This window comes from Pezoporus wallicus, unplaced genomic scaffold, assembly GCF_028554395.1.
Source record: "Pezoporus wallicus isolate ANWC-B61680 ecotype Strahan unplaced genomic scaffold, APGP_CSIRO_Pwel_v1 scaffold_2584, whole genome shotgun sequence".
Lineage (NCBI taxonomy): Eukaryota > Metazoa > Chordata > Aves > Psittaciformes > Psittacidae > Pezoporus > Pezoporus wallicus.
In genome coordinates this window covers 9,337,630-9,358,848 of record NW_026642851.1, presented here as the reverse complement: position 1 = coordinate 9,358,848, position 21,219 = coordinate 9,337,630, and the positions used below count along the sequence as shown (strand labels likewise).

Genomic DNA, 21,219 nt, shown 5'->3' with positions numbered 1-21,219 from the left:
GCAGGGCTTTCACATTACAGTCAAATACATGTAAATGAATGGACTAAACTAATCCAGAAACCTGAAGTATGGCGTCTTTAAATCTGACACCATAGGCTGAAAAAACAGCAGGGTACCATGAGGGGAAATGAGGATGCTGGAAACTCACAGCATAGGAACAAGCTGACTGATTGATAGGCTGAAGATGTGCAGTGCATACTGACCTTCAGGCAGCTGTGCTATAAAGGGCAGGGGGTGTGGTGAAACACATCTAAGAGCCAGACCTCTGGGGATGCAAATCCTGGGAGGGTACAGACACACTCTACCCCTACCATCCAGTACTGGTTTGCACCTGGGATTTTCTCATTGCTGTTGACATGCAAGGGAATTCCCAACAGTGAAGTAAGAACCCAAAACCTGGCATTAATGGTCCCTTGACGCAACCTTGTTTATCTGCAGGGTCCTCTTAGACAGGATACAGGGTCCTGTTACCAAGAACAGACAGACTGAAACATTGTGTGCAGTTCTCACTCAGCATTTGGATTTAAGAATTAATCACTTCAAATGTCTTTTTCCAACCAGTGTTGTCCCATCCTTCCTCCAACTCCATCTGGTGATTCCTCATCACCTTTCCCAATATTTTTTCCATGCTTCCATATTTATGCAAATTTTCACAATCCTTCAGACACATAAACTTTATTTTTGTTTAGGGGAGACATGGTTTTTTTCCATTTAAAGTTGAGACCACATTGCTTTAGCTGGAGTTTCCACACAGAAGCTTAAAAATTTCTAAAGAAACCCTGAAATGCATTATGTGCAACTATATAAACATCCATGCAAATACCTTAAAAGGATCATAGATTCATAGAATGGTTTGGGTTGGAAGGGACCTTCACTCAGTTCCAACCCCCCTGCCACGGGCAAGGACACCTTCCACTAGACCAGGTTGCTCCAAGCCCCATCCAACCTGGCCTTGAATACTTTCAGGGATGGGGCAGCCACAGCTTCTCTGGGCAACCTGTGCCAGTGCCTCACCAGCCTCAGTGAGGATTTTTTTCTAATATCTAACCTAAATCACCCCTCTTTCAGTTTAAAGCCATTCCCCCTTGTCCTTTCACTACATACCCTTGTAAAAAGTCTCTCTCCAGATTTCTTGTCATCTCTTGAATATATATTCTAAGAGAAATTCACCTCTATTAAAATATCAAATTTCCTGACAGGAATATTCTGAGAAGCCTGATTAATTGCATGGTAGAAAATAATGCAAAGCAAACTCTGAATTGACAAATTGGCTACTCATTTTAACCTATTTGCCTCATTTCTTGCATCCACTTAGGTAGCAGTTTTGCCATTGCTGTAAGAGAACCAAACTATGGGCTGATTGCCTGAAAAGGGGTAGGGGAAGACTGACTTCTGCACCAACTTCAGGCCTTGAATTTCTTTATGCTTCCCTTGTACCAGCACTGCCACGAAGATCCGGCAGGAAATTACTTATTTTCAGCCAGGTCACTTCCTAGATCTGTCTCAGTGAACAGGTGACACAGGGGAAAAGAGGGGAGTAGGTGGACAGTAACAGGATAAAAAGGAGAAAATCCCTTGCAGCACAACCCCACACTTACGTCAATTTAAAGTGGAAGCAGAGTTACACAGAACAATAGCAACACAATAGTACTTCTGATATACAGAAAACCAAAACCAATATTAGGATCCGGACACCAAGTGCACACAGCAAAGAGTTCATTTCAATCCAAAGACTAAGAACTTTAGAAACTATAACAAAAATTTTGAATTAAGAATCAGAAGTTTCTTCTGAACAGATCACAGAGAAGTGGAGGTAAATGATCCTGTTCCCATTTTAAGCCCACTTCTAAGACTCTGCCTTGAGAAAGCTGAGGGAGTCAGTATTTCCACTAGGACAAGCATACTTGCAGGAAACAATCCAATGGACCACACGATGGCAGCAAGGGAACGTTTCTCGGGGTATTTTTCTAGTGGAAGAAGCTGCGATAATGCAGATTGCTGTCTCTGTGCTTGCCTTTGCGAGCTATAAAGGCAACCAAAAAGATAAGGGCAGAAGCTTAAATTCGTTCATAGATGGAAGGAAGAAAAAGGAGCACAGACAGAACAATGTCTGATTGGCGGACATATAAAGGGAAGACTTTCAGGTAGCTGACAAGGGCGTTCTTTCCCCTTTGTTATTTGAACAGAAACAGAAAGGTCATCATAAAGCCCCTTGAATTCCATTCAGTGATACTATCAAACAAGTCAACTGACCCTGAAATTACTCAGGGGATAACATATTACACTGCCTCCTGTGGTAAACTGCAAGGGAAAAGAAACTTCAGCCTTCAGAAGCTGAAGCAGCAGCCTCCAGCATTTCTTTTCCATCACTGAGGAAGCAATTTGGCTTTATAGATTGGACTAAGCAAACCCAATTAACAAGAAACTCACATTAATGCAGTTTCAGAAGGCTAATACAAGATGAATGATTTTTCTGCATCTGTGTTATACCCAGCAGAGCCAAGGCAAACTCTTATGCTGAGATCTTTCTTCAGGCAAAAAAACACCAGAGGATCTGTCTCAGATTGCAGTATCAGTAGAACAGGTTATAAAACAAACTGACAAAATTAATAGTAACAAATCACCCAGGCCAGATGGTATGTGCCCTGAAGTTCAATAGTAGCTTGAGGGTGAAACAGCTGAACTATTAATATTAAGCATCTAAATTCTTGATTAAAATTGCTTTGGCACCGGCATAGTGGAAAGTGTCAGGGATGATACAAAAACATTTTTAAAAGGGGATGGGACTATCCAGGGAACTGTACCCTGTTGAGACTGACACCTAGGCTGGTGTAATTGATAGATACCAAAATGAAGAGTACACAGTAAAGAATTAGTGGACCAATGGATAAATATGTTGTGCTCTGGAGTAATTAATGTGATTTGTGTAAAGCAAAAGTAAGTCTCACAAATCCACAAGGAAACAACAACAGCATAGGGACATGCTATAGCCCCAAAGGCTTTCAGCAAGGTACCTCAGCAAAAGCTTTCAAGAAAACAAAGTTGCCATGTGACAAGATAAAAATTCTCTCATGGATAAAGTACTGGAAGTAAAGGGAAGGGATCAGTGAACTGCTTACTCAGTGAACGTAGTTTGCTGGTGAGTTCCATAGGGATTGGTGCTAGGGCTGGTGCTTTTCAACATATTGTAAATTATTTAGAAAAAAGGATGAATAGTATAGTAAAAAAATCTCAAAAGAATATTACATTATTCAGGAGAATAATGTTGCAAGGTGACTGCAGAAGGCTGCAGATGGACCATCTGATACTAATTGACCAGGAAAAAGCCAAAGATTAAATTAACTCTTAATAAAAGTAAAGTAATGCTCATGAGGAGAAAGAAAACCAAACCCAACCCCATCTAAAACCAACAAGCTCCCCAAACCCTAAGTTATTATACACAGTAATGAACTTTGAACTGATAATCACCCTTTGTGAGCGAGATGTTGGATTTGTAATGGAAAGCTTATGTGGAACAGGACAGGGAGGCCATTGCATGAAGTCATGGTGTGTCCATGTCTGATATAGCTGTTGCAGGCTCTGCTCTCCCTATCCCCATCTCACAGACGTGCCCTAGAGTTAGAAAGGGCACAGAGAAAGGCAACAGGATGACAAAATTTATAGAAAGGCTTCTACAAAAGGGAGTAACTAAGCAGACTATGACTTTTTAGGCTGAAAAAGGCATAAGTGGGGGAGCTTCTATAACATCATGACCAGCACGGTGAGAGTGAATATTCTGCTGTGCATGATTTAAGAATTTGGGGATTGATTGACAGATGAAAGATTCAAAAACAAACAAAAAGAGACTCTTTCAACCCAAGAAAAGGATTACTCTATAGAATTCATTGCGCCTAGACGCTGTAGACAACAAAGTTTACATACATTTTTAAAAATGTGTAAGTTCATGAAAAGTAAACAATCCATGTAGAGGTTTTGCATATGAAGATATCATCTCTGATTTGGAAAATCCCTGAGCTGCAAGCAGATGCACTCTGAGCCATGTTCTTGTATCTTTCCCCAGGTATCTGCTACTAGTGGCTCTCTAACACACTAAGGAGGGTTTTGTTTTTACTGAGTTATCCTTTTACAGTTACTCTTATAAAAAAGTCTGATACTTTTCCTAACAAAATATAAATTGTAACTTCGTATAGATCATATCCAATTAGACAGATTGGCTGTGGCTATATTTTAAATTGCTGTGCTTATAAACCCTCCTCTATCAAAGTGCTTACAATAATCTGCAATCTACAATATAGTAGTCATACCTGCTCCTCACAACATAAATACTTCATTAGCCAATGTGTTGTATCATCATCTGTCCTTGGTCAGGTAGATTTTAAGGCTAGCATCTACGACACCAAAAGCATTATAGGACATCTCTAATGCTGAATCAAACGACTAGATGGAGAAAAGCTCTACCCGGTTAATTCTGAGTGTTTATTTCACGACTACAAGTGTGCATAAACACTATGTGTAACTGCGTTACCTAGATTTCATTAGGTATCTCTGAACTGTAATCCTGCTACAGCTGTGACACACATGGGCACACTCCTGTAGACACCATCACAAACGGTGCTCCACAGAAAACTTGCTCTGAAATGTACACCGACACTTCTGCTGTTTACAACATGAAACCACCAATTTTCTTATTTCTTTATTTCCCAGACATAATCTTCAGAATAGCAGAAAGGAGAACTTTTAAAGCTGAGATTTATCACTTCAGAGCAGTAAACACACTTTAGTAAGTACTGCAGAAATCCTTAGGCTGTCCTGTCTTGCATGAGGCCAGTCTACTGATTCAGTTGCATGATTTAGAAAAGGTCAAGAGGACAACAGTTGAAATTCTAAGCAATGGTCCATTTTTTGCCCTGTTGTTTTGCATTTGTTTATATACCTGCACTGGGATCAGCTTAAATGAAAAGTGCCTATATAGAATGTTAATCTTTCTCAGCGACATTTGATGTTTAATTTTGCGGTGTATGCTGTTCATTATTAACAGCCATCAGCAGCTGAACTGATACTGTCAGTTGTCAGATGTGACACTGGGCTCTGATCCTGAAAACGTGCGAATATATGACAAAGAAATCTTGTTGGACACCACTGATGATTTTTTTGTGTGTGTGTGATTTTATGTTTATTTCTAGCGTGTCTCCAAAAGGGTTGAACTAACATTTACAGCCTATGAATGATCTAAGCAAGATGTTTTCCTGTAACATTAACAAATGAAGCTGCACAGAAGCAGCAGAAACTCTGCAAACAGAAAAAATTCCAAACACTGATAAACCAGAACCATATTGCAGTCAAAGTCATATCCTAAATGAACAGCTGTAACAGCTATTGCCATGTGCACTTGACCTCACTCAGTATCCATTTTATGAGGGCAATGCTATAAACAGTCATCACACAAATTGTTCTTTCCACAGAGAACAAACAATCTAGAAGCTAAGCAACGAGGTACACAGGAATAACATGATGAACAGGAGGGTAATTACTTAAGACTATAACACAATGTTATTTAAGACTTCAAATTAGATGAGAGGATTATATACACTAGCACGGACTGTTACTGCACATTCAACTTCTCTTCACAGAAAACAGACTCCCTTAGTAACAGCCTACTTTGTCTTTACAGATGCATCATTTTTATTACAAATCTTGTTAATCTGACAACACATTGATCAACAGGAAAGATTTACACTCCTTAGCTGTCAAGAACTGTACCCTTATGACTCTTCCATCATCTTTTCCAGTAAGAAACTGACTAGAAAGTTTCTCTGTATTATGGAGGAATTCTTCAGATGTGAACTACATTCAGTAATGAGAAATAATTAGTTATATAGCATCTTCCAAATGTGAATGTTAGAACTAGTTAAACTGCTTATTGATTTCAGCTTTGTCTTGCCTCCTGCTGACTCTGAACATAGACTACAACAAACAACTGGATCCCATCAGTCTTGGCAGACCAAAGTTTTTTGGGAAAAGGTCTTACAAATGACATACACAGGAATAAAGAGCCTTTACAAAACAACAAATAAAAAGAAAAGTATTTTTATCTAAAATTAAGTGTATGGAAATCCCAGTAAGTAAATTTTAGATGGAGACTAGCACTGTTGACTGCAACTAAATTAAATCCCCTATTTATGTGCTTCCCCTACCTCTTCTTTGTAACAGCCAAAGTACTTACTATTGAAATCTGATTTTCATACTTAAAGCCAAACTCATTACCTTCTTTTGCAGCCATTTGTTCTTGAGGAAATTCCTCCCGCCTTCCCTAAAGCATAATATACATAAAGCTGAAGGTGAGAGCTAGAGTAGGGGCTTTCAGAAGACAGAGGTGGTCATGGTCCTTATACCCCCTTTACAGGAGACTTCTGAGGAGGTTTCAAGAGGTAGGACTTACCTAGTGGCTGTGCTAAGGAGGACTCCCAGGCAGGACCAGTGATTGTACAACACAAAGTTTTACAGTCAACATGAGTGCAAGCAAACACATCTAAAAACAGCATATGTGGGTGCAGTTTCACTGAAGACAGTGGTGAAAGTTACTACTTTATGGAAAAACAGAGCCAGGCAAAAGCAACAAATTGCAAGAGTTTTCTCAACCCACCATAACTTCTTTACTATCTTTTCTTCCTCGTTGAGGTATTTCTGTCTTTCTTGTTCCACCAGGTTGCGCTGTCGCTGCACAGGATCTTCAAGCCTCTTCACAGTTTCAATCATTTTGCCATTGATTTCCATCTCTGCTTTCTTCACCATTGCCCTCAGCATCTCCTGGTTCTGCAGCTGTTGCACAAAAGAAATCAACTTCAGTTTTTCCTGCTTGACTGACATCCCTGGCAACAGAATACATTGTAGATACGGAAATAGTTTGGGATAAACACAGCCCTACTGTGTGAGAGAGAGTTTTTACCTTCTCATTTCCCTCTTTACCTACAAACATTATTCCGTGGGGCAGTGTCGGAGGTGAGAAAAGCCTAAATCTGATTAACTTCTAATGTATATGTCTACCTTCTAATGTATATATCTAACTTCAAGTTGCAAACTGATCAACAAAAGATGCTTGGATCAGTACACCACCTTAGGTACATAACTTCTGCAAGGTTTGTGGGCCTTTAGTCTGCTCGGTCCAGCAAGAATCAAGAATTAATCATGACTTATGAGAATGCCGGAAACCTGACTTCCACTCTGTGTGTATCTCGCAAGCCTATGCATCGCACTGCCCATACGTGCCTAGTGGATAATCCCACACATTAATGTCAAGGCTGGAATATACTGCTGTTGTCAGAATGGAATTTTTCAGTCTCTCAAGTGGCAGAGGAAGGATTGTGCCATCCGGTGTAATTTAGTACAGACATACACCTCATCTGCAATACATAAAACCTCCTGTACCCACCAAAAATCCCTCTTCATAATACGGTCATTTTCCTGAGAACTGTAAAAGTCACACCTTCTTCCTTAACTTAGCCTTATATTAAGTACCTAAAGCATTGATTTTTCTTACTGGTATTGTTTGCAGAACAAAACACAGCTAAGAAAATGAACTAGACTGTATGCTTTTGTGGGTAGCCCTAGAGAAGCTATGCCCCCCACTCACACAAACCGAAGTGTGATAAACAGGGCTCCATCTAGTCACAGCTTTAGGATACAGGCAACACAACTCTGTCAGCCCAGCAGCCATCTCATGCTGTAAGTTTTTAAAAACACCTGTGTCAACTGGGAGATGAAGTTCCAGTTTTAAAACTAGCAATTGAACTGTCAGCTGTCTTCTGAACATCCAGGCTTAACAGCCAAACCACATATAACAAGCAAAGTAAAACCACTGCCTAACAGGAAGAATCACAAAAATGGGTTACCTACAAGACAGTATAATGCAAAGTGACTTCTTTTTAAGTTGATTTAAGAGAATTCATGGGATTCAGAGGAAAAAAAAAAAAAAGGGAAAAAAGCCTTTGTCCAGGCCATTCTCTCCAATCAGTGTAGGAATTGGAGGAACAAGCTCAACTCTCCCCTCCCAACTATTCAGTCCTTGTGTCTGACTCTGCCTTCTCCAGTGACACACGTGCAATGAGAGGGAGGGTGACACTTCACTGAAGTGTAGGAGTGGGGCTGAGCTGCAACAAGCAGAAGGTGTTAGCTCAAAACTCTGCTGAAGATAAGCATTAGCTGTTAGGGAAAAAAAATAAGATGGAAAACATTTGAAACAGCACAGATTCATAAACACTGTCAGCTGCTTTATACCAGACTGGATTCTTTTGAAGACAGTGTATATGTGTATTTTTCCCCGCTATGGGATTAATGTTTCGATTTGATAAATTAAAACCTCTTACAGCAGGGCCAGCACAGCTGAGACATGAATCTCTTTCACTGCACCATATTTTCAGGAAGGAATTCATAAATGAATGAATGAATGAGTGAATGAGCATGTAACACTTCAGTCATACAGTTAATTCACAGCTCTTCAAAAAGTGGGAAATTTGACACAGGGAAGTGACTTGGGATATGTGAAACAACTGATCTGAGGTCAGTCAGAAGGTCAGTGAGAAGGAGCCAGACTTAAGTCTCAGATGTCCAGAATATAAGTCTTTATGTTCCTCAGCTAGTAACAGTGACACCCAGTAATACCAAAATTAAGTATACGTGAGTATCTGAGGTTAGGCAATTGCAGGTACAATTCTTTTCACCCTATTATGAAGGTATATAGGGGATCTGTATTTATTGTAGTGACATCTACAGCTAAGGGGCTTGTCACTTCCATTTATGCAGTGCTTGAACAGTATTAGAACGTTCCAGTCACAAAAGTTCATCCATTTCTGATTACAAGGTTAGGGAATAAAAATAAAGCTCTGCACTATTTCAGAAAGCTTGTATGATGAGGACTCCCAAACCTCAATGTCTGGAGTGAGCTCCTGAAGTCTGGGAAATGACTCATCTTGGAATCAAAGAGATGTTTTTGCCATTTCTATGAAAATTCATGCAACACTTGGCTAATTCTGGAAAACCTGGTTTTGTTCATGCTTGGGGAACAGGGACAGAAGAAGATGAGAAGGAAGAGGTACAGATGGTTACAGAGAGAGAAGAGAAGGAACCAGAGGAGTAATTGTGGGTTTAAGCAGGGCAGAATCACCAGCCAAAGGACAACATAAGGCAGGGCAAACATAAGGCAGGAGCAGAGGGGAAGAGCTGGCTGAGGAACAGGAGGCAGTCTCTGGCCGCTATAGCACATTAACCTCCACATTCTGTAATTGAACCTGATTCTTACCTTTCTTCTGCCAGCAGGTACCAGATCTCACACCCCCTGGAAAAGGGCACACCCCATTTGGCCTTCAGACCACCTCTACCACTTATTCTACCACCACAAGTGGAAGAAGTTTTATGGATCTGCCAAAGTTATTCTGGTTCCACAGAGTAGAACTTTTTGTACTGTAACTTTGCTTAAAAACAAGCCAAATAAACAATCTTAGACCCTCATACTTAAAAAGAAACTTCATTGAAACAGTCAAGTTCCAAAGTCAAGCGCCCAAAAGTAAGGAAAAGCAATGCAGGCTTTCCTGTTACCACCAAATGTCAATTTCTGCTAATTAGAATTAACTTGACTTGTAACTGCAAGCAGCAATCAAACAGAAATGTCACATGCTTTTTTAGATTTCTAGCATCCTCCTCTACATTCATAACCCTTGGCTCTCACTCCCAGCCTCACCAATTCCTCCAGATACCTACCTTGTCCCTCTTCTTCGTCTACTGCTTTGGCCATTATCTATTACTGCTTTCTCACAAGTACCCCAGCACTGCCTCTGGCACCCACTTCAAGAATAATCTGAACCAGTTTAGATGACTTTGAACCAGTTATTATTTATGAGACCTGAAACTGGGAAATCAAATATTAGTTCACAGTCTCGCTTCTCATTAGGAAACAAGTATGACCTGTCCAGTGGGAGCAGGACCTGTCCTGCTGGGAGAGGCTTCTGGGCCACCCACCTCCCCACACACTACAGCACACAGCCACAAACAGGGACTGACTGCCTGCAGCTCAGGATGTCTGTAGAATCTGTTTATCTAATTCCTAAATTTGTTACCATACACAGATTAAATGAAGTCTCACCAATTCTATAATACAGCTCAAAACACATTTGAATTTCTAATTCAAAGTTACACCTGGGAGACCGAATATCATATACCATTCATGACAGTATTGTTATTATATTTTCCATCCTTTTCATAGCACTCATTTCCCTACAAATAATACATTAAGTGAAGAAAAAGCATGCACGTATACACATTCCAAATGCTGAACCTTAATCACGTCTAACTGCTTTCCCTTAAAATGTGTTCAATTAAGGAAAGGAAGGAATAAACAAAAATAGCATCCAACATACATATAAGCTAATGATCTATACCATAAGCATGAGCTCTAAGCTTTGGTTCAAACCTGCCACTAAGAGTTCTCATTGTCTGGGAGTGCAGAATGAACAACCCCACTGAACTCATCATGGACTCCTGCCTTACCAACAACAAATGCATTCGGAACATAGGCTGGGTTATAGCTTATCCCTGGCAATGAGAAAAACTCCATGGCACCATGAAACTAGTCTTTCTTGAGTATCTCTGAAAATGAGAGCACTTAAGGAAGATGCTAGTGAAGTAGCTAGAAGCATATCTAACCTCTAACAACAGCCACAATGCAAACGTCTTTAAGAATCCCTGGTGAAAATCCAACCACAGAATAAAACAGTCTTAACTGTTTGGTTGCATCTGGTAACATACATATTCAACTGGTATGTGAATCAATACCTCTGGATCAATTGCTGCTGCATATGGTTCAAAGCCGGGTTTTGCTAGAACAGACAAAGGCTATAGGAATGAACGGGTGTTTTCCACCATGTGTTTCTCTGATTCTATTAAGCAAATGAGTAAGAACTTAAAGTGGTAACATCAAGTGAAAATTGAACCACAGAAAGTATTAAATATATAGTTTTATGCCCTGTTCTTGTTTCTTACTTATCTTGCAAACTTTTTGCCTGTGCAATCATCTCTGAGTTCTTCGAAAGTGTTTCTTTTAGTCTGTCAGTGTATGAAAAATTCACGCAAACAGGAACAAACTGACTGCCAACCCAGTAGAAACAGTGAAAAATATGAAGTAGTCACACATAGTATGCAAACAACCCAGAAAAAACAGAAAAATACTTTTCTCTTTTACTTCAAATTATTTTCCAAAAAGACAGCACAAAATCTTTTCATTAGACGTGTGATATCTCCTCACTCTTCAGTTTAAAATACCAGCTGTTTCACTTACTGCACTACAAACTGGGAGCTCTTTTCAAAATAATTCCACCATTTCAGGAAAGCCATGACAAAAACTCACTCTCGGGAATGTAATTTATATGTAATATACTAAGGTTTCCCTTGAGCTACAGGTTCTTCCATCCAACTATCACAAATCTGCCCACTTCCTACTGGCACGTTGCACTAAATTCGCTATCATTTCTGAAATAAGGGAAGCCAGCCAGAGTTAATTAACACACTCGGGATACATCCTTTTTTCCTTCTCAATACTTCCTTGGCAGCATTGATTTACATAGATGGTACAAGTTTTTTCACTCCTGTGTGCTATAATGTTGTATCTGATCAAAAGCAAGGTCACCATCCCAGGCAGGGCCTGGAGCCACCTTGCAGCTGGGGAAATGCCACCTCCCTGGTGAGCGGGCCCTGTGAGAACGATGTGCACTGCCTCCAGCCCAGCACTGTGACCTCCATCCCACTTTAGGAAGCCACATGCTGTGGAAGCACAGCTGGTGGCCAGGTGTCTGAGATACCTCTGCATTTGGCACATGGGGTTACAGAAGGACAGAGGGGCTGCAGTGGTTTGCAGCACAAATGCGTAAGAATATGCACTTACACATAAAGTGCCAGGGCAGAGATCCCAAACCAGAGTCTTGAAATTAGATGGGGACCATGATGGCCGGCACGTAGGCAGCACTGCTGAGAACAGCTTTTAAAAGATGCATTTGCTATAGCAACATACTCATTATAAGCTGAAAATATAAACACATGGGTGTTGTATCACAGGCATAGGTCACCTCGCTGACACAACTGTTTGCTCTAAATGCCTTTAGACACCTCTTCATTACCAGAAAACTGAGAGCAGGACCTTGTCATAGCATCTTCAGTACTGACCACATTTTCTTTACTCTGATGTTTACCTCACCCTTCTGCTCCCTTGCCCTGTAAGTGGCTCATAGTTTGATTTCCTTTAGTTAAAGAAGCAATGGCAAAATGTGCTCTGGATTCTGATGTGTATTATCATTATTCTGTTAGAAAACTAATCAGCAAATCAAAGGAGATTCACGCAGTACCACTCCCATCTTCAAAACCACCTGGTTTTGTAGCTGCAGCCCTACAATACCAAACATGTGATGTCACTTTCCAGGCAAGAAGTACTGGCAGAGTATTAAAGTTTCCCCTGCTGTTCACTTTGTCTTACAAGAAATTGCTTTACCTCCTTCTGCATCTTCTGAGCTATTCAATTTCCAATTAAGTGAAGGGCTGAAGACCTGTACAGCTGCATATGCTTATTTTCACAGTGTCTAACATGAACAGCATATATTTACATTTGCAGCATGATGGTATGTGTCAGCAGAACATTTTGGTTAACTCACCATTGCTCTTATTGTTTCTTGCAGATTTTGAAAGGTTGATGTGTATTAGGAAGATACTGGTAAAATCTGAATACAAGTAAGGCACAACCTTACTTATATTCAAATATATAAAACCTTGGCAGCAACTTTTGAAATATCTTTTTTCCTTGCTGCTTAAGTTGGCTATTCTTCTGGATTCTGTAAATACAGGGCTCAAGCTCTGCCTTAATGCGTATCTACTGATCCTTAGCTACATTTGGGTTTCCTGACATCAAAGCTGTTTATTCAGGAACTTTAAAACTGTCTCAATAGTAAACAGTATGGAGCAGAACATGGCTCTTCCAACATGTTTATACAGCACATAACATTGCAGTGTCCAAACTGTAATCACAAGACTTGCTATTATTGTAATATAAATACTGTTTAATGTCTAGAGTCATCAAGCAAAGCCAGAAAGTAAGATTTTTTTATCAATATCAGTAGTTAAACTGAACTAATTCTCATCCTTTTAGGACTATGTAAGTGGTGTATGCTATAGCAGAATACACTTTTGTGTCTGTAATATGCGGGTCTTCTCTTTGCTTAGAATTCTGCTATTGAGAATCACTTGTACATACGGGGGAGCAGAGGAGGGGGAGAGAGAAGGGAGGAAAAGGGCATTTGCTGACAATTACCCTGATAAGCATACCTGTAGCTGCTTCATCTGATGTAGCTGCAGCCGCAGATCCGACACGTTGCGTTTCATCCCATGAAGGCTGACTTGCATTGATGGGGCTCCAGCAGAGTGATGGATGACAGCAGATTCCAGAGTTGCCAATGCATTCTTCCCACCAGATATGTTAGCAGCACCTACAATAAGCAGCAGCACAAGTTGAGCTCACCAGCAGAGAAGGTGCAAACATGATCTGTCCTCTGCCTATTGAACTCACATGTATTTCACGTAGATGGGCGAGAAAAGTAAATTATAGTTGCCAATGATCAGTACTAAAAGGGGACTGGCACCTCTTTATCCATTATGTTTTGAGGGAAGACTCTAAAATGTCAGAGTGAGTCTGTGCTGGAGCCTCAGCCATACCTGAGTACTGCATTACCACAGGACTGCTTCCTAACACATGTAGTGGAGATGGGATAATAAACTATAACTGCAGATTACAGAAAACAGCAGCAAATCAAATTGGTGCTGAAAGTACTTTCAAGGTTGTCTTCTCAGGAGGCATCCAAGACCTAGTTGATGCACATTCCCAGGAGTCCTGAACTGTGTATTTGTTGATTAATTATCACTGAAGAGAGATTCAGTCAATTGCCAAGTGTGGGGAAAAGTTTTCTATAGAGAATCTTGCTTTGCTGCTTGAATTACAATTGAGTTACTTCTATCAGGCGTCTCCAACTGCTACTGTGTAAAACCAGAATAGAAACGTAACAATGGTGTGGCAGAGAATTGCTCTCCAGCCGTGTTTCCTCCACCTATTCCCTTTAGCCTGACATTTATTCAAGACTGTGTTCACAAAGGAATACAGCATAACACAAGGAAGTGAGCTCAGCCATACTCTGAGAGTAACCATCAGTATGCTCACAAGACTTTCTTCATTAAATAATTCTGTTCCCCTCATCAATGTCAAGGTTGCTCTTTTCAGTCTCAAGTAACTGGGAAGAAGCTTTATTTACAGAGTACAAGCAAATTCCAGCTTATCAGTTGATAGTCATGTTACAGCTTCTTCTAGCAATTTGCACTTACACACTTGTATGTGTTCCTTCCCTTTCCTACCACCAACAGGGAAAATGACAGACTGTTGGTAGGACACACTGCATTTTCTAGGTCCAGGACTATGTTGATCACAGTACCAGATCCACCTTGTCCCTTGGGTTCAGACAGCTGCCACTCCATGAACTACTGCATTATCAGCCCCTCATTGCAAGAAAGACCTTGACGTGCTGGAGCATGTCCAAAGAAGAGCAACAAAGCTGATGAAGAGTCTGGAGCGCAAGTCTTATGAGAAGTGGCTGAGAGAAGTGGGGTTGTGTAGTCTGGAGAACAGGAGGCTCAAGGGAGACCTTACTGCTCTCCACAACTACCTAAAAGGGGAGGTAGTGAGGAGAGTGTCAGTCTCTTCTCCCAAGTAACAAGTGATAGGACAAGAGGAAATGGTCTCCAGTTGTGCCAGGGAAGGTTTAGACTGGATATTAGGAAAAATTTCTTCCTCAAAAGGGTTATCTGGCATTGGAACAGGCTGCTCACGGAATCGGTTTAGTCACCATCCCTGGAGGTATTTAAAAGATGTGTAGATGTGGTACTTAAGGCCATGGTTTATTGGTGGACTTGGTAGTGTTATGTTCATGGTTGGACTTCATGACCTTAAAGGTCTTTTCAAGCCTACATGATTCTATGATTCTGTTCTATGATTATGTCATTCACACTTCATTTCCTTCCTGCTCTATGAATAAAACAAAAAATCTGAGGAAACAGAATATAAGTCATCAGGGGATCTCCACAGGAATCTCGGTTATCGTTTGTTCTCACAAGCGCTCATTCTATCAAGTTCAACAAAATCAAACAGAAACTAGTGTTGCGAGCTTGCCTTTGCCTGCTGAAGGCAAATTTTCAGTGCTCCAAAGGGCATGACACATTTTTCTGGCTGGAATGAATATGAGGGGTAAGTTTTATCCCTGCCCTCTCATCACTAGTTGTCTTTTTAACCAGCAAAACCTCCACATATGCCCATAAATACAGCTCAGCATAAAAACACATTGTTATTCCTTTGCCATTAGGTGTGGATGCCTCAAATATAGTCTTTGCAAAATTCATCTGGGGGAAGCATTTTCAAAGGATGGAAGTTACACCTGACTGTTTTTATTTAAAAATGGGCCAAGAGGTTTCTGAAGAATCATGTTTCTTGCTTTACCTACATTTGTAACTGCTGTCAGTAAAAGCACAGGCCCCTCTGGCTGCACCCATTCTATATATGGGGTGCCATGCCATAGGCTTCCAGGGACTCGCTCAAACAAAAAGCTGTTCTAAAGCTGGTGCTGGCTGTTGTAATGCAATACCTTACCCAAACTTGCTCCAGCTAGATCTACTCGGTGCTTCAACAACGGCACTTTTCATTTGAGTGCTGAGCAAGCTGCTGCACATTTTTGCTATACTCCAGTGTGATTCAATGCTCTCTTGACTTTCAAAGAGCTGCCTAACAGAAAGCAACGCTCAAGAAATAAACAGTCCTTGTTCACTGCCATTCTGTACCCACTCCATGCTTCAGTCTAATATATGCTAATACTTGTCTGTCTACATGTACACTGCAGTTTTTCCTACAGTCAAGCATCTATTTCCCTCCCACGTGCACTATTTTTTTCATTTTTTTTTAAGAAAAGGATATTTAGTTCATAAACCCTACAGACAGAAACCCCCAGATAGTCTGAAAAATGTGGATAAGCCTCCAAGAGTTCTGATCTCCAGCCACAAATCTAGACTATTTTTGAAAGCACATCTACCTTTCTGCTATTTTTTGCCTCAAGCAAAAGCTCCAAAACCTCAGCCCCCGACCCTGTGATGATGCAGCCAAGGCATGAATCAGACCCTGACATTCTCTTCCCCCATGCTGGACCCCAGTCAATTCACATATTTTCTCAGGAAGGGGTGCCTGCTTTCCTCTTAGTGTAGATGGACTGTGATCTGCTTCTGTAAGCAATAAATGTCTCTGACTCCTTACAAAGCAGCTTTCCTCCTCTTCTGCTGCCTTGGCCACCTCTTCTCACCATTATGTACTCTCTGCTGCCACAGAGTCCCTGCTGCAGAGTGTGCTCAGAGCCTGTGAAGCATGACATGGGACTCTTAAGGGTGTGAAACACCGCCACAGTTACCGAGTGAGCATGGGAGCGCAGTAAGGATCAGCAGCTGATTTCTCAGATACATATTTTCATCAAAAAGGAATAAAAGGGCAGCTGAATGAGGGGTTGTTTCATCTAGGAAGTATTGCTCGCTTTTGGAAATAGTCACAGACTGTAGCTTTGTGTACAGATGTACGGCCAGATGGACTGAAGAAACAGTACTGGCTCTCAGGTTTTTAAATAAACCCTTGCTGGAGCTAGGTATGGTGGCTTGAATGCAGAAACCCTCCATAACTCCCTAATACTCTGGACAAAAAACAAATGTTAACTTTTCTTTTTCCTTTTACAAAGGCTAATGAACTAAACTGACATTTCTAAAGCACAAATAGAACTGATGTGCAAAAAGGGAAATGGTTTACTATTTGTCCAGGCTCAGGAAGGTATGCAACACAACTTTCACTCCCTGACACTTGACCTTTGCTATGGTTGCAAAGACTGCTCTCCTATTTTCCACGTTTTATTTTTCTTTCTAAAATGTTGAGGTTTTATTTTGAGCAGGCTAGAAAAAAGGCCATCTGAAGATACCCAGCAATGTTTCTTCACAAATTACTCATATCTTCATCAAAGAACAACATTTTCAAGCATCATTTGGGTAAAACACCTGACAGTTATTTAGTTCTCTTTCCTTCCAGTTAGAATTCACTAAACAAACAGGTAAATGCAATGTTAATGTTGCAATTCCATCTGTGATGGCCAGGCACTAAAGCACCCTTAAAAGAATAAAATATTACATATATATTACTGTGGAACTTCAGCTCATTGATTCAGAATGGAATCAGGATCATGTTTTACCTGCAAACACTGGCAGAGTTCAAAGACTAGTGTGATCTGTCTTTGAATCTGAGATAAGCAAGTAGGCACGGACAATGTTTTTAATTTACAGATCATCACAGCAAGAGTCATGCATGTGAAAAAAGCACACAGGTATACAGAGACGGCAAGACACCTCGTAATGACCAAGGAATCAAATCTGGGCCCTACATGTGTAATACTTCTCCCAGCTACCATCTCTCTCTCTGGGTTTGTACTTATGGTGTTACTGCAGAAAGACATACTCCTTGATGCCTTTTCAGGAAGTACTGAAATTCCCTTCTTCCTCTTCCAACCAGGCATCACCTAGCAAAGAACTATTGCTCTTTTTTTTTTTTTTTGGTAATCCATGATACAACAGATCATATTTTAATCAATGAATCCAGGATTAATCTATCAATCTCACCACTTGATGAACAAATACATGACAGAAAAGAGACTGAGCATTTCCCAGCATATTTGTTAGTAATCTCAAGGAGACTCTTTCTAGAACGGTTTGGGTTTAGAGTCACATGCCATCCTTATGTGAAGAGTCCCTTGTGTGAAAAGCCATTCACTTTTGATGAACTGAAGAAGGTTATAAGGATTCAGTCATGGGATTTATCCTAACATTAGTAGAAGAGACACAGCCAGTCTTTGAAAGCTTACTGCTCTTTGAACCTACCCCCCATGAAAGAACTGAGCCTAAAGCAATAAAACATAAGAAATGCAGACAAGCACGATTGTTAAAGGCTCTTTTTCTGCAGTGAAAAAGCATTTTTATTTAGGCTCTTTAATATTTGAGGCTGAAGAATCCACTACAGACTAGCAAAGCAAAAACATGTTAAATACAACAATTCGGTTTATATGAAAACCAGAGTATTCACAATCTAGCTATATAAAGTTATCTAGGATGTAGAAATGTTGGTTTCTTTCCCTTCCAAAGTGAGCTAGTTCTCTATTTTTTGTCTCCTATCATTGGAACACATACTATAAAATACAATGTTGGTTCAACATCGATGAGCCAATTTTATCCTGCACAGATGTTTTATTGTTCAGGATGGGAAGCTATTCACGTTTCTGCTTACCAGTGCTCTAGAAAGGACTGCTCAATCAACATTTTGTACTACTTTTTCTTTCAAATAGACTTTGAAATTGCTAAAACTGGTATCTCAGTTGTAAGTGCACAGTTGTCAAGTGCAATTGTGTACTACAAGAGTCAACAGTCTAAATGGCTATACTTAATAAGGATTGGGGTGAACTGAAGAACAAAACAGCAGTCGGCAGGAGCGTTTTTAGATGCTGCTGACACGTTTAAAGCAGAAACATTATGTAGTATATTCTGGCAGATTGCCTAATTTTCAAGTAATCAGGGACTGCATCGACTTATTCAAAAGCAAGTGCAAAAGCAAAATATTCTATTTATACAGGGCTATTCTATTATGCAGCAGTCCTTGGTAATAGCCAATGTGCGTTACAATGCTGTAGTGTATTAGGGTCAGCATCACACCTTGTTTCCCTTTAACTTAATTTAAAGGCAGTTTAATCTGGTGGCTGAGTCATGCTGGGAAGACTGGATTTAGGGTTACAGATGCAGGAGTTACAAGTATACTTCCTAGCACTGATAGGTATCCTTGCAGATGACTGGCTGTATTGCTTGCTCCCACTGCCCTACCCTCATCACCCAAGTGATCAGAAAGGCATCTGTTGCATAACCTGAATGCTGGTATCCTTACTCACATGCTGGATATGGGCATGGTCATGTGACAAAGTAAATGTCTCCGTCAGTACGTGACAGATGCTGATCTGGTGTCTGACAGTAAATTACATGCCCCACTCTCCACCCCCCATGCTTGGACATGCAGCTGTTAGCTGTAATTTTGCCATTTCGGGGACGTGTGTTCAGTCATACGGTAAGGTAGTGAGTGAGGAATCTTTAACAACAGTGGCAAGAAATGGTTGCTGGTCAGATGAACCAGCATTCTGTTCTGATGGGCTGGGCATGACTTCCACACCGTGGAATTCCCACCTTTGCTTTGTGCAGGCAAATCACTGGATAACTCAGGTTGAAAGAGACAGCTGGAAGTCATCTGGTCCAAACTCACAGCAGGGCACTCTTAGATCAGAACCTTCAACTCAGTGTTCCCCACAAAGTATATATCTGAATTAGTACAAACACAATGCAAACAGAAAGGCCAAACAGCAATACAGTACAAAGAGGAACACAAGGCATTGTGTGTTCAGGTTTTGATGGTTTCATAGGTGCCTTGTATAAGACCCACGTGAGTAGGGAATACCATAAATTCTTAGTGTATAATGACACTGAAATAGGGGAAGTCTAAGAGCATTTTGCAGCTGTTTTGAAAAATGATGGACTTCTCAGTAAGTTGTCGGAAACTGATGAATTACAACTTCTTTCTTCACAGCCTTAAATATTGCTCTCTCCATCCAGGGGCCAGCAGGAAGGGAAGAGCTGGAACAGGACCAGAGAGTGGCTTGGGAGAAAAGTTCCAGTACCAGGATTTTAGCGCTTTCTCTCTTGTATATGCTTGATAGTTTCCAGGTCTGGTTTGATTTCTGTCGGTTAGGAGGACATACTGCAATTCCAGATAAACAGGAATCCTGAACGTGAACTAACAGCTCCAACCGAAAAGCTAGTTAAGAGCATAATAGGTTTGCTAACAAATGCGTGTGATTTACTACCTGCCAGCGCACAGACCTCCCTGTGGGAACAGCATTGCCAGGAAGTAGGGAACTGCCTTTATTTGCATACAGTGCATGGCAAAGGGTGAAAAGAAGGCATACAAACATACACACACCCTGCAGACATCTCCAGCAGCAGCCCATACACGAAGAGCTCCAATCACATGGAGACCTTTTTTCACAACAGCCTTAACTCCATCTTTTAAACACTTAACAGCTCTCCAAGAAGGAATCTAAAATAAGACCAACTCATATTGGCTTCATAATTGATGCTTGCTCAGAAAAGTTTAGGCACAGGCTAACAATTAGCAACAGATCAATACGGCTTAATTAGAGAAAGTGCTATCTTGCTGACTGCTAAATTACTTAATGTCATTACATCCGTAGCACCCTACTGACGGAACTTCTTAGAAAAGTTCAGATGACCAGAATAGGAATGAAATATTTAGCTGTCCACAGCAATCTGGATACATCTGCTTATGTTAATGACAGATACACACTATAGATGGGATGAGTCACTGGAAAATTCACCATATGCAGAGACTCTGTACCTCATTTAAACCATCCAGTGCAGGTGTGAAATTCATTCCACAGACCACCTCAACCTGTCAGAAATTCCTCTCTTAACAAAGATGTGATCAACTCTCATATCCTGAACTTCAGCTTCAGTTCTGACACTAGAGCAATGGGAATTTAAGTAAATTTGACATGTCTATACGGGATGCTAGTAATGTTAGAGAGGCAGAATTTGTAAGTTAGAAGTGAATTATCTTACCTGCAGTGTCAGTGCTGCTCTTGCTGGACACAATTTTCATCATAATCTTCTCACTAAGTAATAAAAAGAAAAATGATAATTTTAACATACTAACAATAAAACTGTATTGAAGTTTATAATCAGCAAATTAAATGGCCTTGTCTAGCATATACATTTTTGATTTAAATCACCAGTAGCTTGTCAGTTGCTTTTTTTTTTTTACAATCAGCTTTTAATACAAGTTAAGCAAGGAATGCAGTATAAGCAGTAGAAAGCACAGAGATGTAGCTACATTGATTCGTTTTAACACAAAGAAGAGTAATGCAGTTAATCTCCATCTATCATTTGGCATATTCTTCCTCTCTGCCTAGCATTCTCATGGGGATGATGAAGATATTTAAAAATGAGCATTAAGGATTTTTT

General features: G+C 40.5%; 1 protein-coding gene across 15 annotated transcripts in view; it reads right to left on the bottom strand.

The window, feature by feature from the left end:
* KIAA1217 (KIAA1217 ortholog) overlaps window positions 1-21,219 on the bottom strand; it is a 374,037-nt gene that overhangs the window by 21,527 nt on the left and 331,291 nt on the right. For all 15 annotated transcript variants that reach the window (XM_057432470.1, XM_057432469.1, XM_057432464.1 and 12 more), the window contains 3 exons: window positions 20,818-20,870; window positions 13,357-13,517; window positions 6,644-6,819 (listed from right to left, as the gene is read on the bottom strand). In XM_057432470.1, coding sequence (XP_057288453.1) covers window positions 6,644-6,819; window positions 13,357-13,517; window positions 20,818-20,870 — 390 coding nt within the window. The remainder of the gene's footprint in view (window positions 1-6,643; window positions 6,820-13,356; window positions 13,518-20,817; window positions 20,871-21,219) is intronic.